This window comes from Oreochromis niloticus, linkage group LG19 (genome assembly GCF_001858045.2).
Source record: "Oreochromis niloticus isolate F11D_XX linkage group LG19, O_niloticus_UMD_NMBU, whole genome shotgun sequence".
NCBI classification, from domain to species: Eukaryota; Metazoa; Chordata; class Actinopteri; order Cichliformes; family Cichlidae; genus Oreochromis; species Oreochromis niloticus.
Window position 1 is genome coordinate 11,879,884 of NC_031983.2, and position 24,152 is coordinate 11,904,035.

At 42.5% G+C, this 24,152-nt stretch overlaps 1 protein-coding gene and 1 long non-coding RNA gene across 2 annotated transcripts in view; one reads left to right on the forward strand and one right to left on the reverse strand.

The window, feature by feature from the left end:
- Positions 1 to 1,077: 1,077 nt before the first annotated feature.
- Positions 1,078 to 24,152, forward strand: part of mnat1 (MNAT1 component of CDK activating kinase) — a 31,361-nt gene continuing 8,286 nt past the window's right edge. The window contains exons 1-7 of the mRNA XM_003453088.3: positions 1,078 to 1,308; positions 7,158 to 7,310; positions 7,694 to 7,767; positions 8,704 to 8,807; positions 9,043 to 9,183; positions 10,265 to 10,396; positions 19,559 to 19,680. Coding sequence (XP_003453136.1) covers positions 1,220 to 1,308; positions 7,158 to 7,310; positions 7,694 to 7,767; positions 8,704 to 8,807; positions 9,043 to 9,183; positions 10,265 to 10,396; positions 19,559 to 19,680 — 815 coding nt within the window. The 5' untranslated portion in view covers positions 1,078 to 1,219. The remainder of the gene's footprint in view (positions 1,309 to 7,157; positions 7,311 to 7,693; positions 7,768 to 8,703; positions 8,808 to 9,042; positions 9,184 to 10,264; positions 10,397 to 19,558; positions 19,681 to 24,152) is intronic.
- LOC109195990 (uncharacterized) lies at positions 13,254 to 13,929 on the reverse strand. Its single transcript, XR_002057460.2, has 2 exons — positions 13,637 to 13,929; positions 13,254 to 13,550 (listed from the first exon to the last, which is right to left on the reverse strand). It is a non-coding gene; the product is annotated as an uncharacterized LOC109195990 (long non-coding RNA).

Consider the following 24,152-nt stretch of genomic DNA (forward strand, 5'->3'; position numbering starts at 1 on the left):
CAAGGTGAGTGCTTTTGTGATCGTGGGAACGGGATATCTTTGTTGTCTGTATTGTCAGGAGATCCTTTGTCTGTAGGCATGCACATAAAAGACTGTTTTATTTCCATCTCGATGTATGGAAATCCAAACGGAAGTAATGCTGGGAATACTGTCACTCACTTTATTTAGGCAGTTTAAACTTATTTTGACAAGTTTTAAAGTAATAAATGTTAACTAAAAATAGATATCAGATTTGCCCACACTTTAAATATGTTTTTATTGTTATTTCAGGTATGAAAGTGATAGTTTCAGCACAGATCCTGCTTTAAGTGGCTGTTGCGAGGTTGCACCCCCTCCCACCGAAGACTGGATCAGAACATTATAAGCGACCAAAGTAATGTCAGAAAAAAACAGCCCACCCCTATGAAAATGTAGCCCACCCCTTCAAAGATATCATATGTGGACTATACCTCAAATTTCTCCCAAGAGTAGCTCATTCCCAAATCAGGTGATCTGTCTAGCATCAGGTAACAAGTGTCCAACACCACATCATTACTGATATTTGAACTTTAAATTATGTTTTCATTTAATCTTTTATAGTAAAAGAGTCTCAGATCGTCTTAACAATTACTAGCATCCACATATAGTCAATAAACCAGTATAGCTCAAGCACTGGGCGGAAAGAAAACTAAAATATTAAAATATCAAAGTAATTCCCCCAAAGTTCACGTTCATGATTTCATAACACTAATTTAATGTAACTTATGAGTTGTTTTTTCCAAATTCACAATCATCCAGAAACGATATGATGTCAGAAACCCTGGGAAACAATGTCTGGGTTGATTTTTGTTTTTAATTGTGTTTCTGCTGAGACTTACAAGATCATATGCAAGTTTTTTATATATATATATTTACTCCACTACTACCATTACTACTACTACTACTACTATTACTACTAGCTAAAGTTATTTATTTACTTAATTTATTGTACCTCGCTTCCACTGGGACTCCCTAGCAGCCCCTGTATGTGTGTGCCAGCAGCAATTTGCACCTCTCCTCTAAAAGCGATCATTAAATAGGAACCCATCTTATTAATGTCGTTTCCCGTCGGACCTCATTTTGTGTAACGCAGCGGTTCGCAGCTTGGAAACTGACAGGAGAGCTGCAAGTTGTTGACGTGTTTTGTTTCTGAAGTGCTTTATTATTATTGCCATTATTTTTTGGTGTGGTGCAGACAGAAATGGACGAACAGGGCTGTCCGAGATGTAAAACAACCAAATACAGAAACCCGTCGCTGAAGCTGATGGTGAACGTCTGCGGCCACACGCTGTGAGTATTCACACCTGACAGCTACAAGGAAAGAGGTGCAACAATCCTCCACAACATCGCGGCGTTTCTGCTCCAGGCTGCTCAAAAAGACACGCAAACACAAAAGCACCCCCCAAAAGCAGCTGTAATATAGCGTTTAAAACTGTTTCCGCACATACATCTCAAGTCTTAATGGGGGGGACTTGGACGTAAACAAAACTGATAAGCCTCGAATGCTGACGGTTTGTTGGGCTAGCTCATATTTATAGTCTGGCTGTTAAATAGCTGTGTCAGTGTAGACAGTAAGTGTGCTTTAGAGGTGGGTTATGTTTCCTGATAGAGCTACACAATTGCAAAGCTAGGCTAATGCTGCTGGTAAACATAGTATAGCGGCCATTGTTTACATATGACCTACACTGGCTGTAAGCAGCTCAGCTTAGAGACCTCTGTAGAAAAGCAGACCCTGCAGTTGTGTCTTTTTTTGTGTGCGTGGAAAGTACAGCAAGTTTAGGATGGCAGGGGGAAAAGTGACTAATGATGAGGAGCATAAACACCCTGTGCTGTTTTTAACCACATAATGAATATGAATTATTCAGAGGTTTTTGAAAAGGGCCAGCTGAAAGGTGCAAATCAAATTCGAGTTTGACTGCGCAAGTTTTTCCATGTTAATCTGCCAACCTAACTAAAAGCTACATTTTTATTTAAATGGCTGCATCTCTGTCACAGGTCTGGCTTGATTTGATCAACCACAGCTTGGAATTTGTCATTTTTGCATTAAACAGAAAATATAATGCAAAACCAAAACCTAAAATAATTTATTTTATTATTATAAGAGGTAATGATGAGATGGTTTGGAGGGGGGATATGTTGGTTAAAGGATATTGAAGATGGAGCTACCTTGCAGGAGGAAAAGAGAGAGGCCACAGTGATGGAGGAAATGCAGAGGGTTGGTTTGACAGAAGAGGATGAAAGGGAGAGAATAGGGTGAGATGGAGGTAGATGATTCACTGTGGCTACCCCTAAAGGGATCATATGAAAGAAGTAGAAGATTATGATTATTATTTGCATAACATACAGAAATGGATGAAAAGTTAGCATGTTTCCATTTGTTTTTATTCTGTTACTGCTGAGCAGTGTCATCATGTCGATACTTCGCCGTGCATTTTTCAGCATTTAACCTTGTCCGCCCTTTAAAAACATGGACGTTTAAATAAAGGGGACATGTTCTCCATGAGCATTATGCAGCGACAGTGGTAGCTTGATGAGCACATCTTTTTCGACCCTGTCTGTTTATTGACCGTGCCATCAGGAAGTGGTCGTGCTTTGTCATCAGGTCAGCGGGCTCATAACTCACTGCCTCTGTCTGGATGCAGGACTACACACAGAAAATTAAAATGATTCTGCAATGAAGCAATTTGGAGAGATGTCCTAGCCCGGGTCACCTTGGATCTGTTCCTCAGAGCCGGTGCGACGGTGAATTTATGCATCACTTGGAAACTGCTGTACTCCCTAATCATATTAGTATTTTCATCACTGATGCTTTTTGGCTTTTCTTTTCTGTTTTTCCCCTTTTTTGCAGCGAGTCTTACAGAAATGCTACAAGATCTGTAACTCTGATCAGTTTCAGAGTTATCCATTTTCTCATTTTTAATCAACAACGCTCTTCAGAAAAACTATATAAGAAAAAGAGAATCCAAGAGGTTAATGCACATGGTTAGTTTTTAGATGGTTATATAGTTTTTGACTCTGTGCGCCACCATATAGATTTTAAATTTTCAAAAATCAAGATATTGTTGAAGTTCAGACTTTCATCTTTAATTCAAGGGGCTAAACAAAAGCAAACAAACAAAAGCCTTTGGATAAATGAAACTAAGATGAATGAATATATACCAGAATTATTTAAAGAGAAAAGTATGGAGAAAGAGCGAAACAGCTCCTGATCTAAAGCATATCACATCATCTGTCAAACATGGCGGAGGCAGTCTTATGGGATGAACAAATATGTCTGCCAGTGGAACCTGGTCACTAGTGTTTGACAACGTGACTGCCGATAGAAGCAACACGATGAATAATGAAGCATACAGAGCTATACTCTCTGCTCTCATTCAGCCAAATGCTGTAATACTGATCAACGAGCTCTTCAAAGTACAAATGGATAATGACCCAAAGCTTATTGCAAAGCCAACCCAAGAGTTTCTCAAGCCAAAGAAACTGGATATGCTTCAATGGCCAAGTCAGTCACCTGATCTCAAACCAGTAGAGCATGCTTTTCAGTTACTGAAGACAAAACTGAAGGTAGAGACCCACGATTGTCGACCTGTCCTGGGTGTACCCTGCCTTTCACCCTATGGTAGCTGGGATAGGCTGCAGCCGCCCCGCAGCCTTGATAAGGATAAGCAGAAGAGAACAGTTTGATTCCCAGCATCTCCAGTCTGCATGTCCTTGGTATGAGAGAGTGTATGTGATAGGTAAAATGGTTTAAAGATGTAGAATGAAGTGCTGTTTGTATGTGTGTGTGGTAGCATAAAGCACTTTAAATGTTCATGAAGTATAGGAAGGGTTTATATGAACACCGACCTGTTTACCAGGAGAAAGTAGCACTAGTGAGAGCACAAAGCAGTTCAGTTATTCAGAGCGATAACGCTAATACAACACAACCAATTCTTCGCAAAACAAGTCATTTGAAGATATCGCCCAGGCCTCTGTGAAACCTTTTTGTTCAGTGACTGTCCATTAAAGGATTAATTGACTTATTGAGATACATATACTAGATGAATCATAAACAGCTGAGAATAGTTGGACTCCATTTAGATAAATGTAAGACTGTCTCTTCTTTGAGTGGCCCGTCCAGTCTGCGCTGACTAGCCTTCAGCGGTTGCATTATTAAGCTTCTCCATGCATCTAAATTTAAACTCCACTGCAGCACATTTTGTATCCTTGTCACAGGGGCATTTGATGTGGGTTATTTATTACCTTTGCACAATGACACTGGGTCCGTGTCCTTTGGCATTTGACACTGGGCACAGGCAGGCAAAAACAGTTGTAGCTGAGGTACACAGTGGTGTTTAGAAGGTGGACACAGTGATGCTAACATTACAATTATAATTGTATGCTGCAGGATAATCTCCAGCAGCAATGCAAGAAGTCATTTTGGGGATCATTTAGACTTTTTAAAAAGGCATCCAGTGTGAGGTTTAGACATGTTCTTGGCTTTTCTTTAAAGTACTATAAATGCGCGGTTGGGGCAAGCTTTTAGTTTAAGCAGTCATAGTGTTGGTCTTTGGCATTTTCTGATTGTGATGCTGCAGGTTTTGCAGATTGTTTAGATTTCACACAATGCCATTATACAAATCCATCTCTACTTGGTCTTGAATCAACCCTTGGTCTAAGATGGAAACAAAAATATAGAGATCACTGTAACAAGCAAACAAGCTCAGTCTCATGCTGTCTTGTGCTTTTCTGTTTTTGCACTTTAATGCAAAAGTGACACAGCAAAGACGCAGGCAATGTCACTGAGAGATGGTGGGGGTAGTGGTGGTAGAGGAGTCTCTTTGCTGAGCCAGGGCCCTGTTTACCTTCCCCTTACCACCCCCTTTCCCTGACCTGCTGACAGCTGCAGATGGGAGAGATAGGAGCCTGGCGCTCCGAGCAGGACAGGTGAGAGAGGGAGGAGTCAGGAGCGCTCAGTCAGCAACAACAGCCTTGAGACTCAGAGATGGCAAGTAGCTAAAGATCTGTCCATTTAAATGTTTGCAAATGAGTGTAGAATTGACTTAAAAAAATCTGGATCCTCCTTTGATCGCAAAATGAAACAGACTCACAATCTCAAAGCTGGCAAATTGATTCTAAGAGTCTCCTCCCTCCCTTTTAGACGGTCATCTCTTTGCTCTAGAGTTACACAGGATTTCCCCTTTGGAGAGTTCTGTTGTGTGGTCCATTTATGGGGCGGGGGGCCAAGCTTCACCCCACTCCTTGCTCTGTTTTGATGAATGGGCTCTTTGTGGGCCTGTGGAAACAAGCTGAATCCTTCCATCTACCTCCATATGGCCAGGCCTATAGATCTCCTGTAGCCTGAGGCCACAACAAACATCTGCCTCTTCCAGGGTGCACTTCAGACTTTGAAGCACCAACTGGACGGCGCAGATGTTTCTGTCTGCCGTTCAGCTTTCATTTTTACATTGCTGCTTCTTGTAAGCCAAGCTGAACTGCTTGTAAGACAGTCCTCCGTGGTGCTTCGTCAGTTTGTTGTATAGCTGCTTGGAAAGCTTTGGTGTCACAACTCTGCAGGTTGGGCTTGTTTGACCCTTATGTGAGACGCTAGGTATAAACAGCCAAACTCCACCGCTCTGCAGTTTCTCCTTTAACTGCTTTTTTTTCTGCTTTAAATCCTGCTGATGAAGTGAAACGTCTTGCAGGATGGCTCAGTCATGATTGTTCTAATAGGCTCCATCCCTGGAGAACTTTTGACTCGACACCAGTGCCTCATGCCCAGTGTTTGACTTTTGGGAAGAAATGACTCAACCATACCATCAGTGACGTGTGGTGAAAAGAAGTTGGTTTTTTTTTTCCCCCTTCAGCTTTGTTATAGTTTATTATGAAAACTGTAAATGCTCAAAAGCAGATAGTGCTATTTGGAAACCAGATGTCTTTTTTGAGGTGGTCACAAGCAGGAAGGTGGATTCCTGTTGAAATAAAGCTCCACAGAGACCTAATTAAAAGAGTGTACTGTGCAAACGTTTATCCAGGCTCTCCACCCCATCAGGGGAGATAAAGGAACATTCCCATTGTCTTCGGTGTCCACTACTCACTTGAGTGTGACTGATGGGTAAACGCCTACCTGCATAAAGGTGTGATTGATGGCTAAGCACAGAATTGTGCCCTCAGGTAGGTCTGCTGATTGGTTACCATGGCGTTTCCAGTGAGACTGCACAAAGTTCCTGTTTTGGGCTGCGTTTCTTTTTTTTTTTTTTTAAATCTGAAATAGTTTCTTCCTTTTGTTTAAAGGCATGCTCTTTACCGAGGAGAGCTGTGATTCATTGTTGCTTATATGGGGAACTAAAGGCCACCTGAAAAACTCATCATGACTTTGCTGTACTGCTACATATTTTTGCCTTGGAAAGACGTAGCCGTTTAACAGATTTATAGCAAATACTTTGATCAGTAACAGCCTAGATTTCCACGGTGTTTAAGATTGTGGTTTATTCCATTGCAGCCTCCTTTCATTTAGGCACCATGTCAGGAATAATAAGAAAGTGGGGGAAGGTTGGAATGACTTTTGGATACGTTTTTAAAAAGGTATAAAATATTTCAGATTTATTAAAAGCTTTAGTTTAAATGACAGTTCAGCTTAAGTAAGATACTGCTGTTGTTCATCTCTGTGCATTTCCCAAATTACATAAGACTCGGTCCTTTCCTGTAATGATAGACTATGCCATGAATTACCAAGCTGGATTTTATCATATTATGCAACGTGGCAAAATGACTGAGGTCTGTTGAAATAACAATAAAGTAAATGTTTTTCCAGTGCAGACAGACGCTCCGCTGATGGGGTGTTGGGCTAATTTCCTCCTCTCTGAGAGCGGGAGGCTGTCTAATCGACATTCCAATCATAATCCCAGCCATCTTTGAGCACTCAGAGGAAATATTCATGTGCCCCATTATCACCCATTGTGTCTGATGGTTTACAGAGATTTAAAAAAAAACCCCACACAAACACAAATCTGCTTTATTCTGTGGAAAATCGCCACATACGCCCACACAAGCATGCTTACAACTGACTCTCAGAGGTGCCCAAGGAGGGTCACCTCTGGGGGAAAAATGCAGTTCAGCTTGCCGTTTAATGCCTGTTTTTGTTGTCCTCTCCCACGCAGATGCGAGAACTGCGTCGAGATGCTGTTCGTTCGCGGCTCGGGCAACTGCGTGCAGTGCGACACGCCTTTGAGGAAGAGCAACTTCCGCGTGCAGCTCTTCGAAGACCCGACAGTAGATAAGGAGGTGGAGATTCGTAAGAAAGTGCTGAAGATGTGAGTGAGGGGGACTGTGAGGGTGAGGGGTGTGGTTCTTAGTGTTTATGTGTCATCCCATGCCTCCTCCCACTTCTTAAGCTACCTTTGTCTTTCTCATTACACTGTTTGTTTTGTAGACAATGCATCTCCCCGGGGGGGCTCAAACGGGAAGGCTCTTTCTCTGCCAGATTTTTACTTCTCAGCCCCTCCCTGCCTCCTCTCTCTTCCCTGTTATCTGTTCTTTAATAGCCCCTAATTGACATCTAATGTGCGCCTATTAGGCAGGATACAGACATGGTATTATAAAATGGTTGATTTAATGGAAGCTATTAATGTCAGTGCATATTTGCTCTCACCAGGTTTTACTTTTTTGCATCACCACTTCTCTTGTTTCTCTGCAGTTACAACAAGAGAGATTTTGACTTCCCCAGCCTGAGAGAATATAACGATTATCTGGAGCAAGTGGAGGACATAGGTAGGAGCTTGGAAGCTTCATGCTGAGACTAGTTTAATGATTTCTCCTTCACTCTGGCTGCACAAGAGGGTGTTTTACAGGCATTAGCGTCAGCCAGGGCCACAGATTAGGAAACAGAACTTACAATGTTCACACATCTTCACTGGCAGGTCAGTGTAAACTTGTAGCATGGATGTATTAGGAGAGCTGCAAAACAGTGTAAAAATCCATGTAAAAAACAGACAACTGATGGAGTATTTCTTAAAATAAATAAATAGATATACCATTTGGGCTAGTGATGCTGTTTCCACCAATCCAGTCACCTGTGAAGTTTTTTTTTTCTCAACTTTTATTTTCACATTAGAAAACTGCATGTTTAAACAGTTTAAATGCTTCTCCCATCCACCGCTGGTTTATTTTACACAGCGAGGGCGTAGCTAAATTGAGCAGAAGCTAAAATGAAAGCTGTCTGTCTGTATGCAGATAAACTTCTATATAATTAAATTTGGCAGATTTCTTGTAAATTGTCTCTTTCTAGCAGCAACACCTACAGCATGTATGTGGGTGGGGCTTTATTCTATTAATTTGTATTATGAAATATATATGTGTTAATAAATTGTAGTGTATATTGTTATAGATTAATCTGGCAACATATAAAATAATCAATTGGCTTTTCTTTTTTTTTTGTGGGCCAGTTAAAGTGCGATCTTGATGATGAGTAATTTCTACTCAGCTCCTCTTTACATCGTCCCTGGATTTAAGATATCACATGCATGTTGATTTCAACATTTCAGTTGAATAAATTTGTCGTTATTTCGATTACAGTTTTAAATGATTTGGAGGATTTAGATAGTGGGTTTAATTAACGGTATTGTGGACTTGGAGACAGTGGTTCTGTCCACAGTGTGAGTTGTGATGGATTGATATGTTCAACAGTGGCTGTTCTTTTGCACGCAGTGTATAACCTGACAAACAACGTTGACGTGGAGAACACCAAGCTGAGGATGGAGCAGTACCAGAGAGAGAACAGAGATGTCATCCAGAGAAATAAGGCCAAGCTTGTATGTACTTTTGAAGGTTTTCCCCCCTCAGAAAAGGATAATACCTAATAATGACACTTGTATTTAAGATAAACACTGGACTTTTTTATTTTAAAGCCAGCTGCTCTGTTTGTCTAAGAGGGCAAAGTGTAGAATCAAGTGCAACAGGGCGGTGCTACAGCTCGTGTAGAATCAGCCGCGTGGTCAATAAAGCGACAGGTTCTTCCAACTTGCCGACTCTCTCTCCCTTCCTCAGACGCGGGAGCAGGAAGAGCTGGAGGAGCTTCTGTTGCTGGAACAGCAGAGCAATGAGCAGCGGCGACTGGAGGTGCTGCAGGAGGAGCAGAGGCAACTACAGGCCAAGAGGAAGAACAAACAGGCTCTGCTGGACGAACTGGTGAGTTGCACACATGTTGCATGGCCGTATGCATGTGTAATGACAAATCTAGTGATGCAATTAGCGAGTCACATTATGACAGATGTTCCATGTTGGATGTGCACATGCTCTGCTCTAGGGTTCGTGGATGTGAGATCATTAAGAGCTTATTACCAGTCATTGTGCTGCGGGTTGCATTGTTCTCATTCTGTGATTCCAAAGCCTATCGGCTCCACTGTGTTGAGCTGCAGGCTTTGAATGTTATTGTTCCGGCAGAGCAGGCTGCTGAAGGACCATCACAGATAGCTGGCTAAGCTGTGTGTTTGTTTGTTTAAGGCACAGGGCCTGTTGACTGTAGGCAGATGAGATCAGCTCTTACACCCCCCAGGGGAGCTCTCCTGAGCTCTGACATCTGTACGGCCCTGTGGCCAATAGGCTTGCTATTCTTACGTGTGAACACTCACATGCATTACATCAACAAATACATTTAGACTGCATGTTGCCGTTTCCCGGAGTGGCTAACTAATCAATAAAACACATCAGTGGGAAGTTGAAGCCCACTAGATTATTGTTCTTCTCTAATACAACATGTACTCTACACTGGATTCACATTTGTTATCTGCCATTTTATTTCATTCATTTGAGTGAAATGTGTCAGTTCTTATAGTCAGAAGAGGACCCATAGTATGGAAACTGATTTAACCGTTATTGGCATACTGAAAAAAATACCCCCCAAAAGCTCCAGACTGTCCCACCTTTATAATTCACCCCATCAAAAATGTCCTACCTCTACAGTGAACAATGTGTCCAGGCTTGTGTTCTTAGATCTATGCACTTGGCAATACTCCACTGAAGAAATTGAAACGTCCGACCTTGCATTTAATGGAGGTGAAGACGGCGCAGTGCACTTGAAGCGGCGTCCCCTGACAGCGGCACAGTTTTGCTAATATGACTTACTAAAGTTTTGTGGCAGCTGGCCTGAAAGCAGCCCATGCTCATGGTGACCCAGCAATGGGTGGGATATATTCAATGAACTACTGCGTTAAATTTCACACACTCAGATTAATACTTACAAAGTCTATATACGTTTTTTTGTCTCCAGGAGCAGTCTCAGCTTCCTGCCACCCTTTTACTCGCCCAACACAAAGTTCGCGCTGCCCAGCTTGAGACCCAGATAGAGCAGCAGAAACAGGCTGTGAAGCCCACCAGTCTGTTTTCAACTGGAATCCATATGGTAAGTACAATAGTCTTATTGTAGTTTTCTGATTCTCTTTTCACCCTGAATGTGTGTTATTTACACACATGGGAAGTGATATGACTTATATGGTCATCAAGGAGCTGCTAATTCAAAGAAAGGCAGCTTTAGAGGACGATGGAGCCAAAAGTGCTCGTTTCAGCCTGACAATGAATGGAGGGGTTGTATCATGACCCTACATGAGCTAAGTAAGGATAATTTTTGTGCTGTAAATCATGCACTGGTTTTCCAGCGAAGTTCAAGAATAAAAATATGGAGCTCTAGATAGAGCACAATAGGTCCCATTTAAATCCTGAGAGTGTTCGCCATGATAATCTGGGAAGGTTTTTTCCCTCGCGTACAATTGTGGTTGTTTAGAACGGCTTTAAAAAATTTTTTTGCTTTCCACTGTGGTTGGGCAACACATCACACACACAAAAAAACGACTGCTTTTCATACAAACCCCTGCACTAAGCTTGCTTGTTAGCATACGTCCAACAGACTAAACTTTGCTGCTCTGAACTTGTGTTGCAAAGATCTAAGACAAGCAGCAAAACAATGAGAGCAAAATGAGCATCAATCAAGTTTTAAGAGGCAGTTAATACACATAGTGACATGTCTCTGCCCAGTGCGCTAAGGTGAATCTGAACTGTTGAGGTCATTGGTGTCAAAACTTTACACGGATTGCTTGTTGACAATAGTGTGGTCATACATGGCCACACTTTGAAAAGGAGGATGTTCCTCCATGTTTGGTGCTTCTTCAGTGTGGGAAGAGGCCCTCACCTCTTCATTCATGTCATCACATTCCTCTGGGTGTGCAGTAGGTCCCACAGAGAGAGAGAAAGCATGTGGGCTCAGGGTTTCGGCCACTCTGAGCTTGCAGCTTTGTGCGCACCGTGTCTGGAGGGACCTTCCATTTGGCTGTAGCTCAGGTTTTCAGTCGTTTATTTTCATTTTACTGCGATGAGATAGGCTGTGTCATCATCCCCACCCCTTTCACAGCAACCCTCATGAGGCATGGTTGTCTTCCCACAGTTCAGTGGTGCGTGGGAGAGATATCTGCTTAGTACTCACCTCAGCTCAAGCTGAAGCAAGGTTTTGACATACTTGGGTAGAACCGAACTCTATTTTTGAAGAGAGGACTATCTCATAAAGCAACACTCAAAAGTATTGAGCTGAGCTAAACGGGGGGATTCAGTACTCTCACTTTCACCTCCTTAATATACAGCGTGAAGTTAAAAGTTGCTGATGGAGAGAGAAACTGCATGATTATGTTGCTCTTGGCTTGTTCTGTGCATGTTTTTCCTTGCTGCTTTCTCCCCATTTCTCTTCATCTTCCCATCCCTGTGCTCTTGTTGGTGGAGTAGAGCTCTCCCCATGCATCTGCTGTTGGACTTGAGAGACTTGAGTCAGGGGAACGTGTGGGTTTGGATTTCCCTTCACCTCAGAGTCCATAAGAATGACTTCTGTTTGACTTGGTGGGGTTTCAGCACAGAGCGGCAGATTCCTGGAGATTGCTGGAATTCATTTATCTGCTAGGTTCTGGTCCTTCGCTCCAAACAGGGTTTCAGTTTTTCTTCAGCAGAAATTAGGAGAGACAAATGTAAAAACACACTTTTTTTTAAAGCTGGGCCACATTTTATGATTTTGCTTTGAAGCAAAACTAATATGTGCCAATCTCTTTAGTAACTGTGATATCATTTACTGTTATAATGATTAGTCATTTTTGTAATTTTCAAGCATAAATGGCTCCGGTTTCCTTGGACCCTGTTTTCTATCATGAGAAGAAAGTCTTATATTTAAAAAAGCACTTTTAAAGGTATTTGCTTTAGGCCTGGAAAACTTTAACAGTTTTCCCAAACTATATCAATCAATGAAGTATTCATTAGTACAAGTCCTATTATCGCTTGTGAAATACACTGACAAATAAGAAACAGTTTCATGTGACAGTGATGAATGGACTTGGAGCACATTTTTGACCTCTTGTTTTTTTCTTTTGGATGTTTTTGCGACGTGACGTTCACCAGTCACAGGAGCACAAATGTGCGGCGCCCCTTTCTCTCCGTACGCACAACCCCCCTCCCTCTACTGCCACCTTAACAGTATTTCAGCCAGCTGTTTCATCCGTGGCCAAAGTGAGCCGTCACCAGAGGAATGACATATCTGCCTGTCTTTGGGCTGGAAATTGGGGATGCCAGTTATTCCTCAGCTTCCTAGTCGTTCGGGACTTTATTTAAAGAGTGATCTAATATTGCACCTAGTTGTGATATGTTGTCAACTGGAAACACGCATGGGGACATCTCAGCCATGCTGGCTCCGTTCTTTGCCAGAATGATTTTCTCGGAGTTCGTGAAGGGGACTCCAACCTTGACCCTGATGTTTCTGGTTATGCACTACCATTGCTGTTGAGCGGATCTTTGAGGAAGTTCACCAATCCTCAGGGAAAGTAGTCTTATTCCAGGTGTGATTTTGAAGTGGGATGGGCCTGGTCTTGCCTTAGGAATGGTCTGAAATCACTCACTAATCCTTTACTTTGTAGGGACTCTATTGAAGCATGAGACACACATTACCCGTGTGTGGGTGCGCACACACATATAAATACACCCCCTCCTTAGCCAACCTGAGTAAACATCCTTTGAAGAATAAAGTGTCTTTTAAAATAGATGTCCGCTGATATCAAAAGAGACACTCTGTGTGGGCGGGAGGTGACTATTCGCTGTTTAAACAGGTTGCTTGTTGTAGTCTGACACATAAAACGAGCCTCGGTGCCAAGCTTAATGACAAGAGTCACAATGCTCGGCACCTGCTCTGACAAAATCAGAGGGTAATAATTAGCATACAAATGACATCTACTTTGTTTTTATTGTACTCTGCGTGCTTGCTTTATTTGTACCAGTACATTTTCTTAGATTTTCCGGTGAAACAATGTGTGTGTGTGCGTTTGCAGTTGGGGATTTTTTTATTTTTTTTTCCCCAGCTGCTCCAGTGTCCCATTCCTGAAAGCATTTTGACCGATGGGGAATCTTTCCACCTTGGGGGCAGCTTTCAGCGCCATCTTAAATGAAAGGTCCCAGGTTCCTGCGCTGCTGGGGCCCAATCCCCTCCTCACAGGCAGGAGAGCAGCTGACATACCTGACGGGGCCGGCATGGGCACCTAATGAAAGCAGGAGGCAAGCGCACACATAAACAAAAGTGGAACTCACACACACAATCGGCTAAATGTGGGTGGAAAGTTTATACCTAAACATTGACGTGTAGCTGGCTGAAATAACCTCGGGTCCTCTCTGGCTGTAGTCCATTCTACTCTTAGGCTGTGGAATTTGAATACCACAGAAAACACAAGCGCACACAAACACAAACACACACAGACATGCTGTGAGCTTGTTTGCTCAGGCCTGTTTTACTTGGTTAAGTTGTCCTCTAGGGTGACCTCTGCGCAGTAGACGTACTTGTCAGCGCTGTGCAGGCACTGCTTTACTTCGCTCTGGCAGACTGGCCTAACCTGTTTTGCCTGCGAGTTTGTCGCTGTATACTTAATGCAACCCCCACTCGCTCTTCTTCAGTGTTATCTTTATATCCCTTATTCACGAATTCTTACAGATGCAGGTAAATTATGTTGTTTATACTGAGATTGTTGACCTTGCAGCGTTCACAAACCAAAGGTGGCATGTTTTATGTGGGAGAGTGCACAAACTCTGGCCTTTTCCTTTATATTGGACTGCTGGCACGCAGGGTTGAAAGCTCTGGCGTGGGGGTGGGGGAGTGGGGGGGTCACCTCAGGGAGAACCGTCAGCCCTGATTGGCACCAGCACATGCGGGCATTCACACCTCTGCCCCTGGCCCCGGCTTGGCCCTGTTTAGGTTGGCCTCAGCAGCCCTTGGGCAAGCTGGTTCAGCCCAGCCCAGCGGAAAAAGAAGTTGTCAGCTTTAGGGGCTTTGCGCTGGGGCAGCTGCCACTGGTCAGGCAGTTATATTTAAACTTGTAAGGCAAGGGGAGGCACTGTATGGGAAGCAGTTTTACACTTGCTACTTGCTGCTTAGTGGGCCGCTGGGTAGCCCAAAGCTCTTTATCCATACAGAAGCACTGGCAGCACCAGTGCGGAAGGTGGAAGTGAGGACTGGAGTTGGGATGGGACTAGCCTGGCCCTGAACCGGGGTTATTATTTTTATCCCCTCTGCAAAACCAACCACTGCTCCCCCTTTTCCATTGTTGTTATTATCAGGATTTGCATTAGCGCCGAGCGCCTCGATGGCTCTGGAGCTGTGGCTTCCCAAACCCTCGGGGACCACATGAGTGTATGTGGTTGTGTGTGCGAGTGCGTGGATGTTGTGGGAAGGTGCTGATGGAGAGGTTAGTCTCAGCAACCTTGATGTGTCCTGCTGAGCTGCAAAGTCAAGGGAGAGAGTGGGGTGGGTGGGGAGTGCTGACGATTGTTCCAAGTGTGTGTGTGTGTGTGTGTGTGTGTGTGTGTGTGTGTGTGTGTGTGGAGGGGTCTTGTGACCCACAATCTGAGCCGTTGACCAATGAGCTTTTTGGATTAAAGTTTGGCATCGTTAACGCTGTATAAGATCTTCTTCTTTATCCTTGTTTGACCGCAGTTCTCACATTTAAAATCCTATTCTAATCATACTTTAGCATTGATGGTCAGTGCCAAGTAATAATATAGCTTAATATGCCATTAAAACATATTTTTTTGTGAATCCTTTAATGACACATTCTAGTACTTTCAAAGTGATGTGACTTTTATGAGAGTCCACAAAGTTACTTTAATGTTTACCTATATTTTTAGGTTTCAGGCACAGTTTTTCAACTTTTGGGTCTCTATGATGTCAGTAAGAGCTCATATCCCTAATATGGTCATTTCCTGCACACAGTAACTAAATAATAAGTGAGGATTATTTTTATTTATTTATTATTTATTTTACCTTTATTTATACAGGTAGTTCCACTGAGACTCAATGTGTCATTTAAAAGCGACACCTGATGTTTACACAGTCAAAAACAGGATCAAGCTCCCAGTGATGATTTTACAAGCTCATTTGTACATCTTTTTAAGTCTGCAAGTCAAATCAGTATTCCACGTGTTCCTTCATGTATTCCATGAAGACGGGGCAGAAAAGGCTCTGTAACATACACAGCTACTTCAGTAAAGTCCATTAATAAAACTACCCCCTAAAAACAATTCCCGCTAAAGAAATACTTATGTGTAATGTTAAAGCACAATATCAGGCAGCACACCTGTTACCTGCATCAGTTAACGGATAGACACCTGCAACAGTTTTACTTGGAATTGGTTGTGGTACAACCGGATAATGTTGAGGTACAAATTCAGGGTAAGTTGAAGTACTCCCATTGGCATGACGGTGATTTCCTCAAATCATCCTCCCCTGCGGTTTTATTAAGATTGATGGCCTCCAGAGTTTCACTTTAATGCCACAGGGGTATTATATGAGCCTTAAAACTAGTTACATGCTCAAACTTGTAATACACTGTGTTGTATAGGTAGGAGGATGGGCCTTCATAATGATAAAACCAGATGTTTATATTGGCTCTTGCTGGGGCGTTGTTTCAATAGCCCCTTAGTCCCTCAGCCATTTCTGCTCTGCTGGGTCTGGCTGGGGGTCTCTCTGTCTCTCTCTCGCTCTCTCTGTCTCTCTCTCGCTCTCTCGTTGTCTTTAACTGAAGGACTTAGAAAACAGCATTCATACTCTAAGTCACATTGACTTGATGTGCACATGATTAAAGCCTCGGCAGTGGTATTAGCTGTAGGAGAAATAAGTCCTGAGGGGTCACGGCTCTACATTATGGGCATTCATACATTTTTTTTTTTTTTTCTCTTTCAAACCATTTTGGATGTACTACAAGTCATTCATTTACACATTTCTGTAAATATAATTAGAAGTCCCTATGTTTGCATGGACATCTTTAAAGGCTGCTTTTGTGGGTGCTGATGCATCTGTGCCAGTTTTCAAGGTGCCCTTGCAGAGGAATGTAGAAGAAATTTCCCCAGAATGGGGGCTGGGTCTGTTGTGTCTGCCACTTAAAAAAAATAGAAAAAAAAGAAGAAGGAGGTCTGATTTACTGCTCTTCAGCCATCTGCAACTGCCAATTTGCTGCTCTTTCTTTACCACACCACCACCGAGGATTTTTCTTCTTCTTCTGCTTCTCCTTCCACCTTCCCTTTGTCCCAGTGCATCTCTTTGAGTGCGCAGTAGGGGAGTTAAACAGTGCTGAAAGTTTAAAAGAAGATGGATGAAGAGTCTGAAAGAGAGCAAAAGAGAGTGAGAGTGACTGGGATTGCATTCATTGGTCTGGATTTCATTAGTCTGTGGTGGGGCTCCTCTGCGTTGGATGAATGGATAGGATGGTATAACGGAGCACTGGTACCTCAGGGTTAAAGGTTGAATGAAAACCATGGAGAAGTGTGTGCCTAGTGTTTTAAAGGAAACAGCGTTTAGACACTAGCAATGCAAATATATTGTAATTTTTTTTCTACTTTACTCGCATATAATAGGAATTTACATTTGACAATCTGGCCAAGCACAGATACCCAGCAGTTTTTTGGCGTCCCTTACAATCGAACAGTATCTCTTGTGATCTAAAGTATATAAAAAAAATAAATAAATAAAAAAAAAACTTGATGAAAGAAGAGAAAAATGTCGTTTAACTGACGGTGACATCATAAGGAAATGTTTTGGTTTGATTTGATGATTAGCTTTCATAATTTCTTCTGTGGAAAAACCCACTTTTAAAATTTTTTTTTAATTTTTTTTATTGCTGTTAATGTGCTGCAACTGCCGTTATCCCCGTTGCTCCCCCCACCTTCATGTGTAAACCACAGCTGAATGCAACAGGTTCCGACTTGTTCTGTTAAAATAATTGAAAGTTATTCTGGGAAGTAGGATTTCGTGAAACAGACAAGATTCATCTGTTTAACTTCCTATAGGGGTGGGGTTGTTTTTATTTTATTAACAGTTAGCCCATAATGAATTCAATATCTGGAATATATTATGGATCATAAGGAAAAATGATGCTGGCCTAATGTTGTCGGAGGTGAATGAACGGTGGTTAAATAATTGTCAGGATAGATATATTTATTTTTGCAGTATATTTTGTAATAAGTTGTAGGAAATTTAAAAAATAAAATGCAAAATACACTACGTAGACAAAAGTCTTGCTCCACACCTCTTCATTTTTCAGTCCCATTGCCACATGTGTGTAAAAGTACGTAAAAAGAAGCCAATGCTATGCTAACTCAGTAAATGCAGAGCTCAAACCTCATCTGCCATTAACATCAGCACAGAAACTGGGCTGTGAGCTTCATGGCCGAGCACCTCCTTTAGGTGTAATGTGAATGTGGCCAAGTATTTTTGTCCTAGAAAACATGATGCTGATGAGATATAGCATAATAATAATAATAATGAGAAGAAGAAGAAGTATAATAATAATATGCAAAATGACAATAAACTTCTTGAATCTTGAAAAATAGATAAATAAAGCAGAAGTTTATTTTAATGCTGTCTTTGTGTATTTCAATAACTGTTGTTACTTATCTCTCCTACTTTTCTTTTTGGTTAACATCTTTCAGTAGAATTGTATTTATCGTTCTGCACTGCTCTGAGTTGTCCGTTTTCAGCATTTAGGTGCACTACAACATCCTGTTTTTCTGTGCCAAGATGATGAGGTGGAGGTGGTGAAATATCAAAGACCTCTTTATTCAGAATTTCTCTGTAAAAGTTGCGTTTAGGCTGCTGCTTCTCCAAAGCATGTACAGATTCTCAAATTCTTTTTGCTGCGTCTTTCTTAAGCTAAACGACGTAATCTTGTGCATGCCTGTCTGTTAATGTGACTGCATGCAGTTCAGACTTGCACTGTTGAACGTGATAAGTTTGTCATTCAGACATGAAGCGGACCAGTTCAGATGCTGTCAGATTAATGGGGAAAAGAAGTGCACATATGAAAGCAGCTTTATTGGGACCTGGAAGGGAGCTCTGCATGTGTTGTCATCTCATGTCTTTGGTGCTTTTGTAACTTCCAGCTCAGGTTTTGGTTGCTCTATTTCCCCCGTGTGTGCGCTCATATGGGCCAAAGCATGTGTGAAGCCAGGCAGTGTGAGGCCGCGGGGCACATGTTACTCGTTTAGTTTGGTTTTCATCGACTCCCCTCGGTGTTCTGTTGTTTATACTCCCCCCACTACTTTTTTTTCTTGGCTTTCTCTCTTATCTTTTTATCTCCCCTTTGTCTCTGAGGTCCTTCGCTGCACTCTAAAATAGTTCATGTTTGTTTAAACATCATCCTTTTTAATTCCAGGTTTGTTTCATGAGTCAGGCTTGTCTTATGAGTCTCATTACTTTAATGCTGGAGAAAACATAGCGGTCGGATGCTGTGTGGAAATTCCCCTTTGATGGCAGAGCCCCAAATCGAACAATTCTGCAGTATCCCGAAGAAGTCTCGTATTTCTCACTCGATCTGCACGGTCGACAGCATTAGGAACTGGAGTAGTCTGACTGAAATTTCAGCTCTGAGTAATTATTGATTGGATTAAAAAAAAAAATTATTAAACAACTTTTATAAGATTTACAAGGGTTTGTAATTTGAACATGTTTCAGTAGGATGCAGCTTTGATGGACATTGTTTTAGGTGAAACCACGGGAAAAATAATCACAACTCAACCCACAAACAAAGCATTTCCTCCACACTACATTTATACATTATCAGCCGATTTCTCTTTGGTGGTTTTATGGAGCAAGCCAAGAGCCATTTTTGAACCAAAGTACACTTGCTTTGTTATCAGGAATTACATTTCGGCAGACCACAATTTTCCTGAATGATGTTCTCATTCTTTTTTTTTCCTGTTCAGTTTCCAAAACTATTTGACCGCTAAAAACATGTTCAGTCACTGTCCTGCCTCAGTTTCTCCTCCAAACCGCCGCTGCTGGGGGAAAGTGAAAATGTTGTCAGACAAAACTTCTATTTCCAAACCAGTCTGTCAAGAACCAGTGGGTGTTAATGCTGTGGATTGATTGACATTAACCATATTCCAAACTGTTTTTGTGTGTTTGCGCCACAGCCATAAAGTTTCCAGGGTTGTACGACGCGCCGAGACAATGACGATTATTTCCCGTCTTGAATGATGTGCCTCTTTTGTGTTTTTCTTTCAGCGGCAGACGGTGTCTCTCCAGCCTGTTAGCAAGATAGAGGACGTTCTTTACCACTACAAACCCCTCCAAGTTGAAACCTATGGACCCCCGGTGCCTGAACTGGAGCAGCTGGGCAGACTCGGGTACAGTTATTTACTCAGTCTCATTTAGTCCCAAGAACTCTGAAAATGTGGATTTTCTTTAAGAAGTTCTTGAGAAGTTTCCTGGAAAGCATTAAGCAATATGAAGATAAAGTTATGTCATAGTCGAAATTGTTCAAATATACAAGATGAATTTATTACCAGTTTATACACAGAATACTGCTGGATTATTGTTTCTAAAATAGAAGTAATAAATTAAAAAGGTTTTCAGGAATGATCCCATCAATTTATGTTCCATGTCAGTTACTGGAAATTACAGGAAATCTTGGGAAGGGTAAGATAAAGTATTTGCAATTCATTTAAATTATTATGTTTGAAAAGGTTTTGTTGTAGGTGTAGTGAGTAGCTGCCAGATGAGAGGTCTGCTTGGAAAATCTTGACTCTCTTCTGATTAACTGGGAGAGTGAAAGCAAAGTGAGGGCGGGGAAGGGAGGAGGGAAAGGGAATAACAGCCATCACCCTGCCACAAGCCGCCACAGTGCATCTGCAGGAGCGTCCATTAACACACAGGAAGTGCTTTCCCCCGACGGCCCCTTTGGGCCAATCAATCCACGACGCCATTGGTCCACTCCTCACCGAATGTAAGCTATCTATCAGCCAACCCAGCGCCCAGCCGTCTGCACTGCAACTGGCTGGCACTATAGCCTGCCCACACGCTGAGGGCGGCCTGTGTTTATTGGGTGACAGAAGCAAAGTGGGGTTATAGCTTTTTAATTTCAGGGGCAAGCTCAGTGCTTCACTCTAGCAGTAACTTTAATTTGGCTGAGATGTGCATATTAAAATATAATGTCAGCGTGTTTAGGATAAAGGATTTCTAGTTTTATTGTTCCTTTTTTGTTCAGGAAAAAGTTGCTATTGACTTTTGTTGCACAATCACCTGGAAAAGCACATGCTGAAGGTGAAACGTTTCAGGAGAGTTTAAGCTGAATAACTGCCGCTTGTTTACATTATGTATTCAGTGAAGTGCTGAGGTTCTACTTCTTTTGGCCAGGCTAATCAATATGCAGATGAAACACATCTCACAATTTTTGCCGCATGCTGGAGCTCAGAGGAAGGAGGAAAAGTAGCCCCACCTCCCCCAGTGTCAGCAGTTCAGGGGTCCAGGAGGACCGATGCTGGAGAGGAAGGACTCTGCCACAGAGATAAATGAGGCTCTGTTCAGTTCAGTGAAGAACACCAGTCCCTTTGGTGCAGGCTGCAGGCAGCGACACAGACAGCCCCCTACAGACAAACCACAACTCCCAAGATGCAATGTGCTGTTAAGTAAAAGAAGGGAATAGTGCTGACATTTCTGCGCTGCTGGCAGTTTGTGATTCAGCTAAGTTGGAGATTTTGCGATGTACATAGACGATCAAACTTGTATACACACGCGCCCACAGGGTGCCCCGTAAATGTGCTGTAGGCTTTATGTCACACACACTCACCTTTTGTTATTGCAGTCCCGGCCTTTTGGCCACAGTGGAACTCGTGTGATGTGGTAAATATTCACAAGTGTGCGTGCACAAGAGAGGGAATGCAGACAGCGTTGAGAGCGTGAAAAGTGAGTCCCCTGTGTAGAGCGTTGGACTACAGCTCCAGTCCTATGACCTGTGAAGGGAATTTGCTTTAAGGTGTGACGAGATGTGGATGTGCCTGAGTGTGGATGAGGTGGAAGGGCCTGTGAAGGGGGCAGGTACTTATTTTGAAACACGGCTGTTTGTCTTGGTCAAGGCTCACTGTGACAGCAGCTCCACTGGTGATTTGTCTTGGACACAGCCGTCAAGTAAAACTGGAGGATTGAGCTCATACACACACACCCCCCTCCCTGGTGGCCCCGGGGCCTCCAGGGCTCGTCTTTTGCACAGGATGTCCAGTCAACACAGGACTGAGTGGAGCCATGCCTTTTTTATGTCAACTTGCTCTTTTCTTCTGCACCACATACCCCCACCCCCCTTCTAAGTGTCTGTCTTTTTCGCCTTGTCCCTTTGCCCCCCAAAAAAACCGCAGGAGCGCAGCACGCCTGCCAGGAAAAAGAAAAGCCACGCCTCTTTCACTGTGTCTCCTTCTCTGTCAGCTGTACCTGAATAAATATGAGTTGAAGTGGACTCTTATATTAAAGACAGCTGCCTGGTTATAGGATGCATGTTCAGGGGCCTCCAAAAGTGCGCATTCAGCTTCCACCTCAGCATCTACCCTCTCCGCTCACACATACATATCCTAACGCTCCTGTCCTGACGTGCATAGGTGTGTTTGACTTGCCACAGAGGATGTGACCCCCACTGTGTGAGGCTTTCTATAATGGCAGTGTAGAGCTGCCCATCTCTTTGACTGGCACATACCCATAGCTGTGCGTGAGCTGTCAGAGTTATGAGTAGACTGTGAATGTAACGCTACAGCCTGTACTCCAAATGTCCTGCCATGGCTCCTTGCTTTTATGTTGAACAGTAAAAGCCTTTAATAAACAAAATCAAAGTAAAAGTAAATACCGCTTTGGAGACACAAACAGTAACATATGATGTTTACATTGACATGGCTGCGATATGAATCCCAGCACACAGCACTGTGGGACTCGAGTAGTAGCTGTTAAACTCCTGCCGCCAGCTGACAGCCATAACCTTCAAACAAATGGATACATCACAATACACAGCACCTCAAAGACACGCTTACATTACACTTACAATAAGTTTTTGTGCATGAGCTCTTGGAGGCAAATGCTGGGGGTTCCAAAATAAAAAAATATTCTATTTTTGTTTTGCGTATGTAGATGAGCATCTGGATCTGAGTTTGTTCTCTACCAGAATACTTTTTAAGCGCTGACTGTGCAGGCGATGAAAGACTGACTGGGATCTTGGACAAGGACAAATCATATGGGGGGAAAAATAGGGGAAAGAGAAATTGGCTGCGGAGCGCTGAAAAAATGTGACTCAAACCTCAAGTGCTGACAATGAAAGCAATCCAGAACAGTTGTTTGTGTTGGCACAGGGTGCCCTGAAATTAGCCCATCTTTCTCTGACAGAGGTTGCTCAATGCGCTTCGCCAAATGCCAGTGTGTATAATATTTTGAAGTTTTCCCTCCTCCCCCACTCCGCATTGCTTTCTATAATTGGTGGAAAAAGTGAGGTTTTTCTCTGGGAGTGCTTGTCAGGCGTCCGTCTCTTGTCGGTGGGGAGAAGGGGAGCAGCTGAATGGACAGAGTGTTTAGTCTAGCGCTCCTCTCCTGGGGATGCACTTCTCTGCACAAGGAAGCAGTCCTCAGACCACTCTGTCTGAAGGGTTAAATAGGCATAGGTAGTTTGCTGTGACCTTCATTCATTAACGAAGACAATCAATCAGTTTGGTCTCCTGAACACTCAGGTTTGAAGTAAATCAATGTTCTCATGGACATACAGTTGCAGAAAGAAGTTTGAGCCTCTTTTGAAATTGCCAGGATTTCTAAATTAGCAGCTAATAAAATGTATCCCGATCCCCACCAAAGTCACAATTACAGACAATTTGATTAAACTAATAACACTCAAAGGCTTTTTCAGACATGCGATACGTAGCTTTGGTGGCTTCTCTGAGCATTTTGTCATTTAGACACTTTGAAGTTAATATGCATGACCGCTTCAGTAACACACAGGGGAGTAACACAGAGAGAGCCATGATACATGAGCAGTATTCACTACACGCACAAGATGTACCCCAGCTTTTACAGGGTCACTGTTGTGCTAGCCACTGTAGATAATACAGTCCTGCACTAGTTCATCCAAATCTTATGCTTGTTGACTAATCAGACTTTATATCTGACCTATTAAGACTTCTTAAGTATCCATCAGGCATGCATGTTAAATTAATTGGTGATTCTAAATTGACTCTGGCAGACAAATTGCTTAAAAGTCCATTTAAAAAAGCGCTATATGAACATATGGATTAAGTAACTTGTAAGTCACACTTCAGTTATACTTTTCATATGTTTATTGAAAACATTAAGTAATCGCTTACTGTGTGGGCTAGAAAAAGTAAGTAAACCTTTGAACGTAATAGCATGTAACACCTCTCTGAGCAGCATCAGCCTCTGTCAGGAATTTCCTGTGCACCGTTCCTCCCTCTAAAACTGTTTCAGTTCATCAACATTTCTAGGAAATCTTCCTCAGACCACCTCCCCTTCAGGTTTAACCACGTTTTCTTTTTTTTCTTGGCTTGTGTGCTTTGGTTCAGCGTTGTCATGTTGCGTTAGCCAACCTGGCTGCTGCCCTGACGTTCTCTTCTAAAACCTTTGTTATTCAGCTTTGAATTCATTTTTCCCTCAGTGATTGCAAAAGGTTTAGACTCCAAGGTAACAAAGAGATAAAACTCGATGCTCCTTCCAACGTGTGGAAATAGTTTGGTGCATTTTAATTTTTTCAACGCAGATTAATGTTTGTCACACCAGTACACTGTCCCATGAGTACTGTGGAGTATCTGGGTGGTCTGTGCTGCTCTAAAAAAAACAAAAC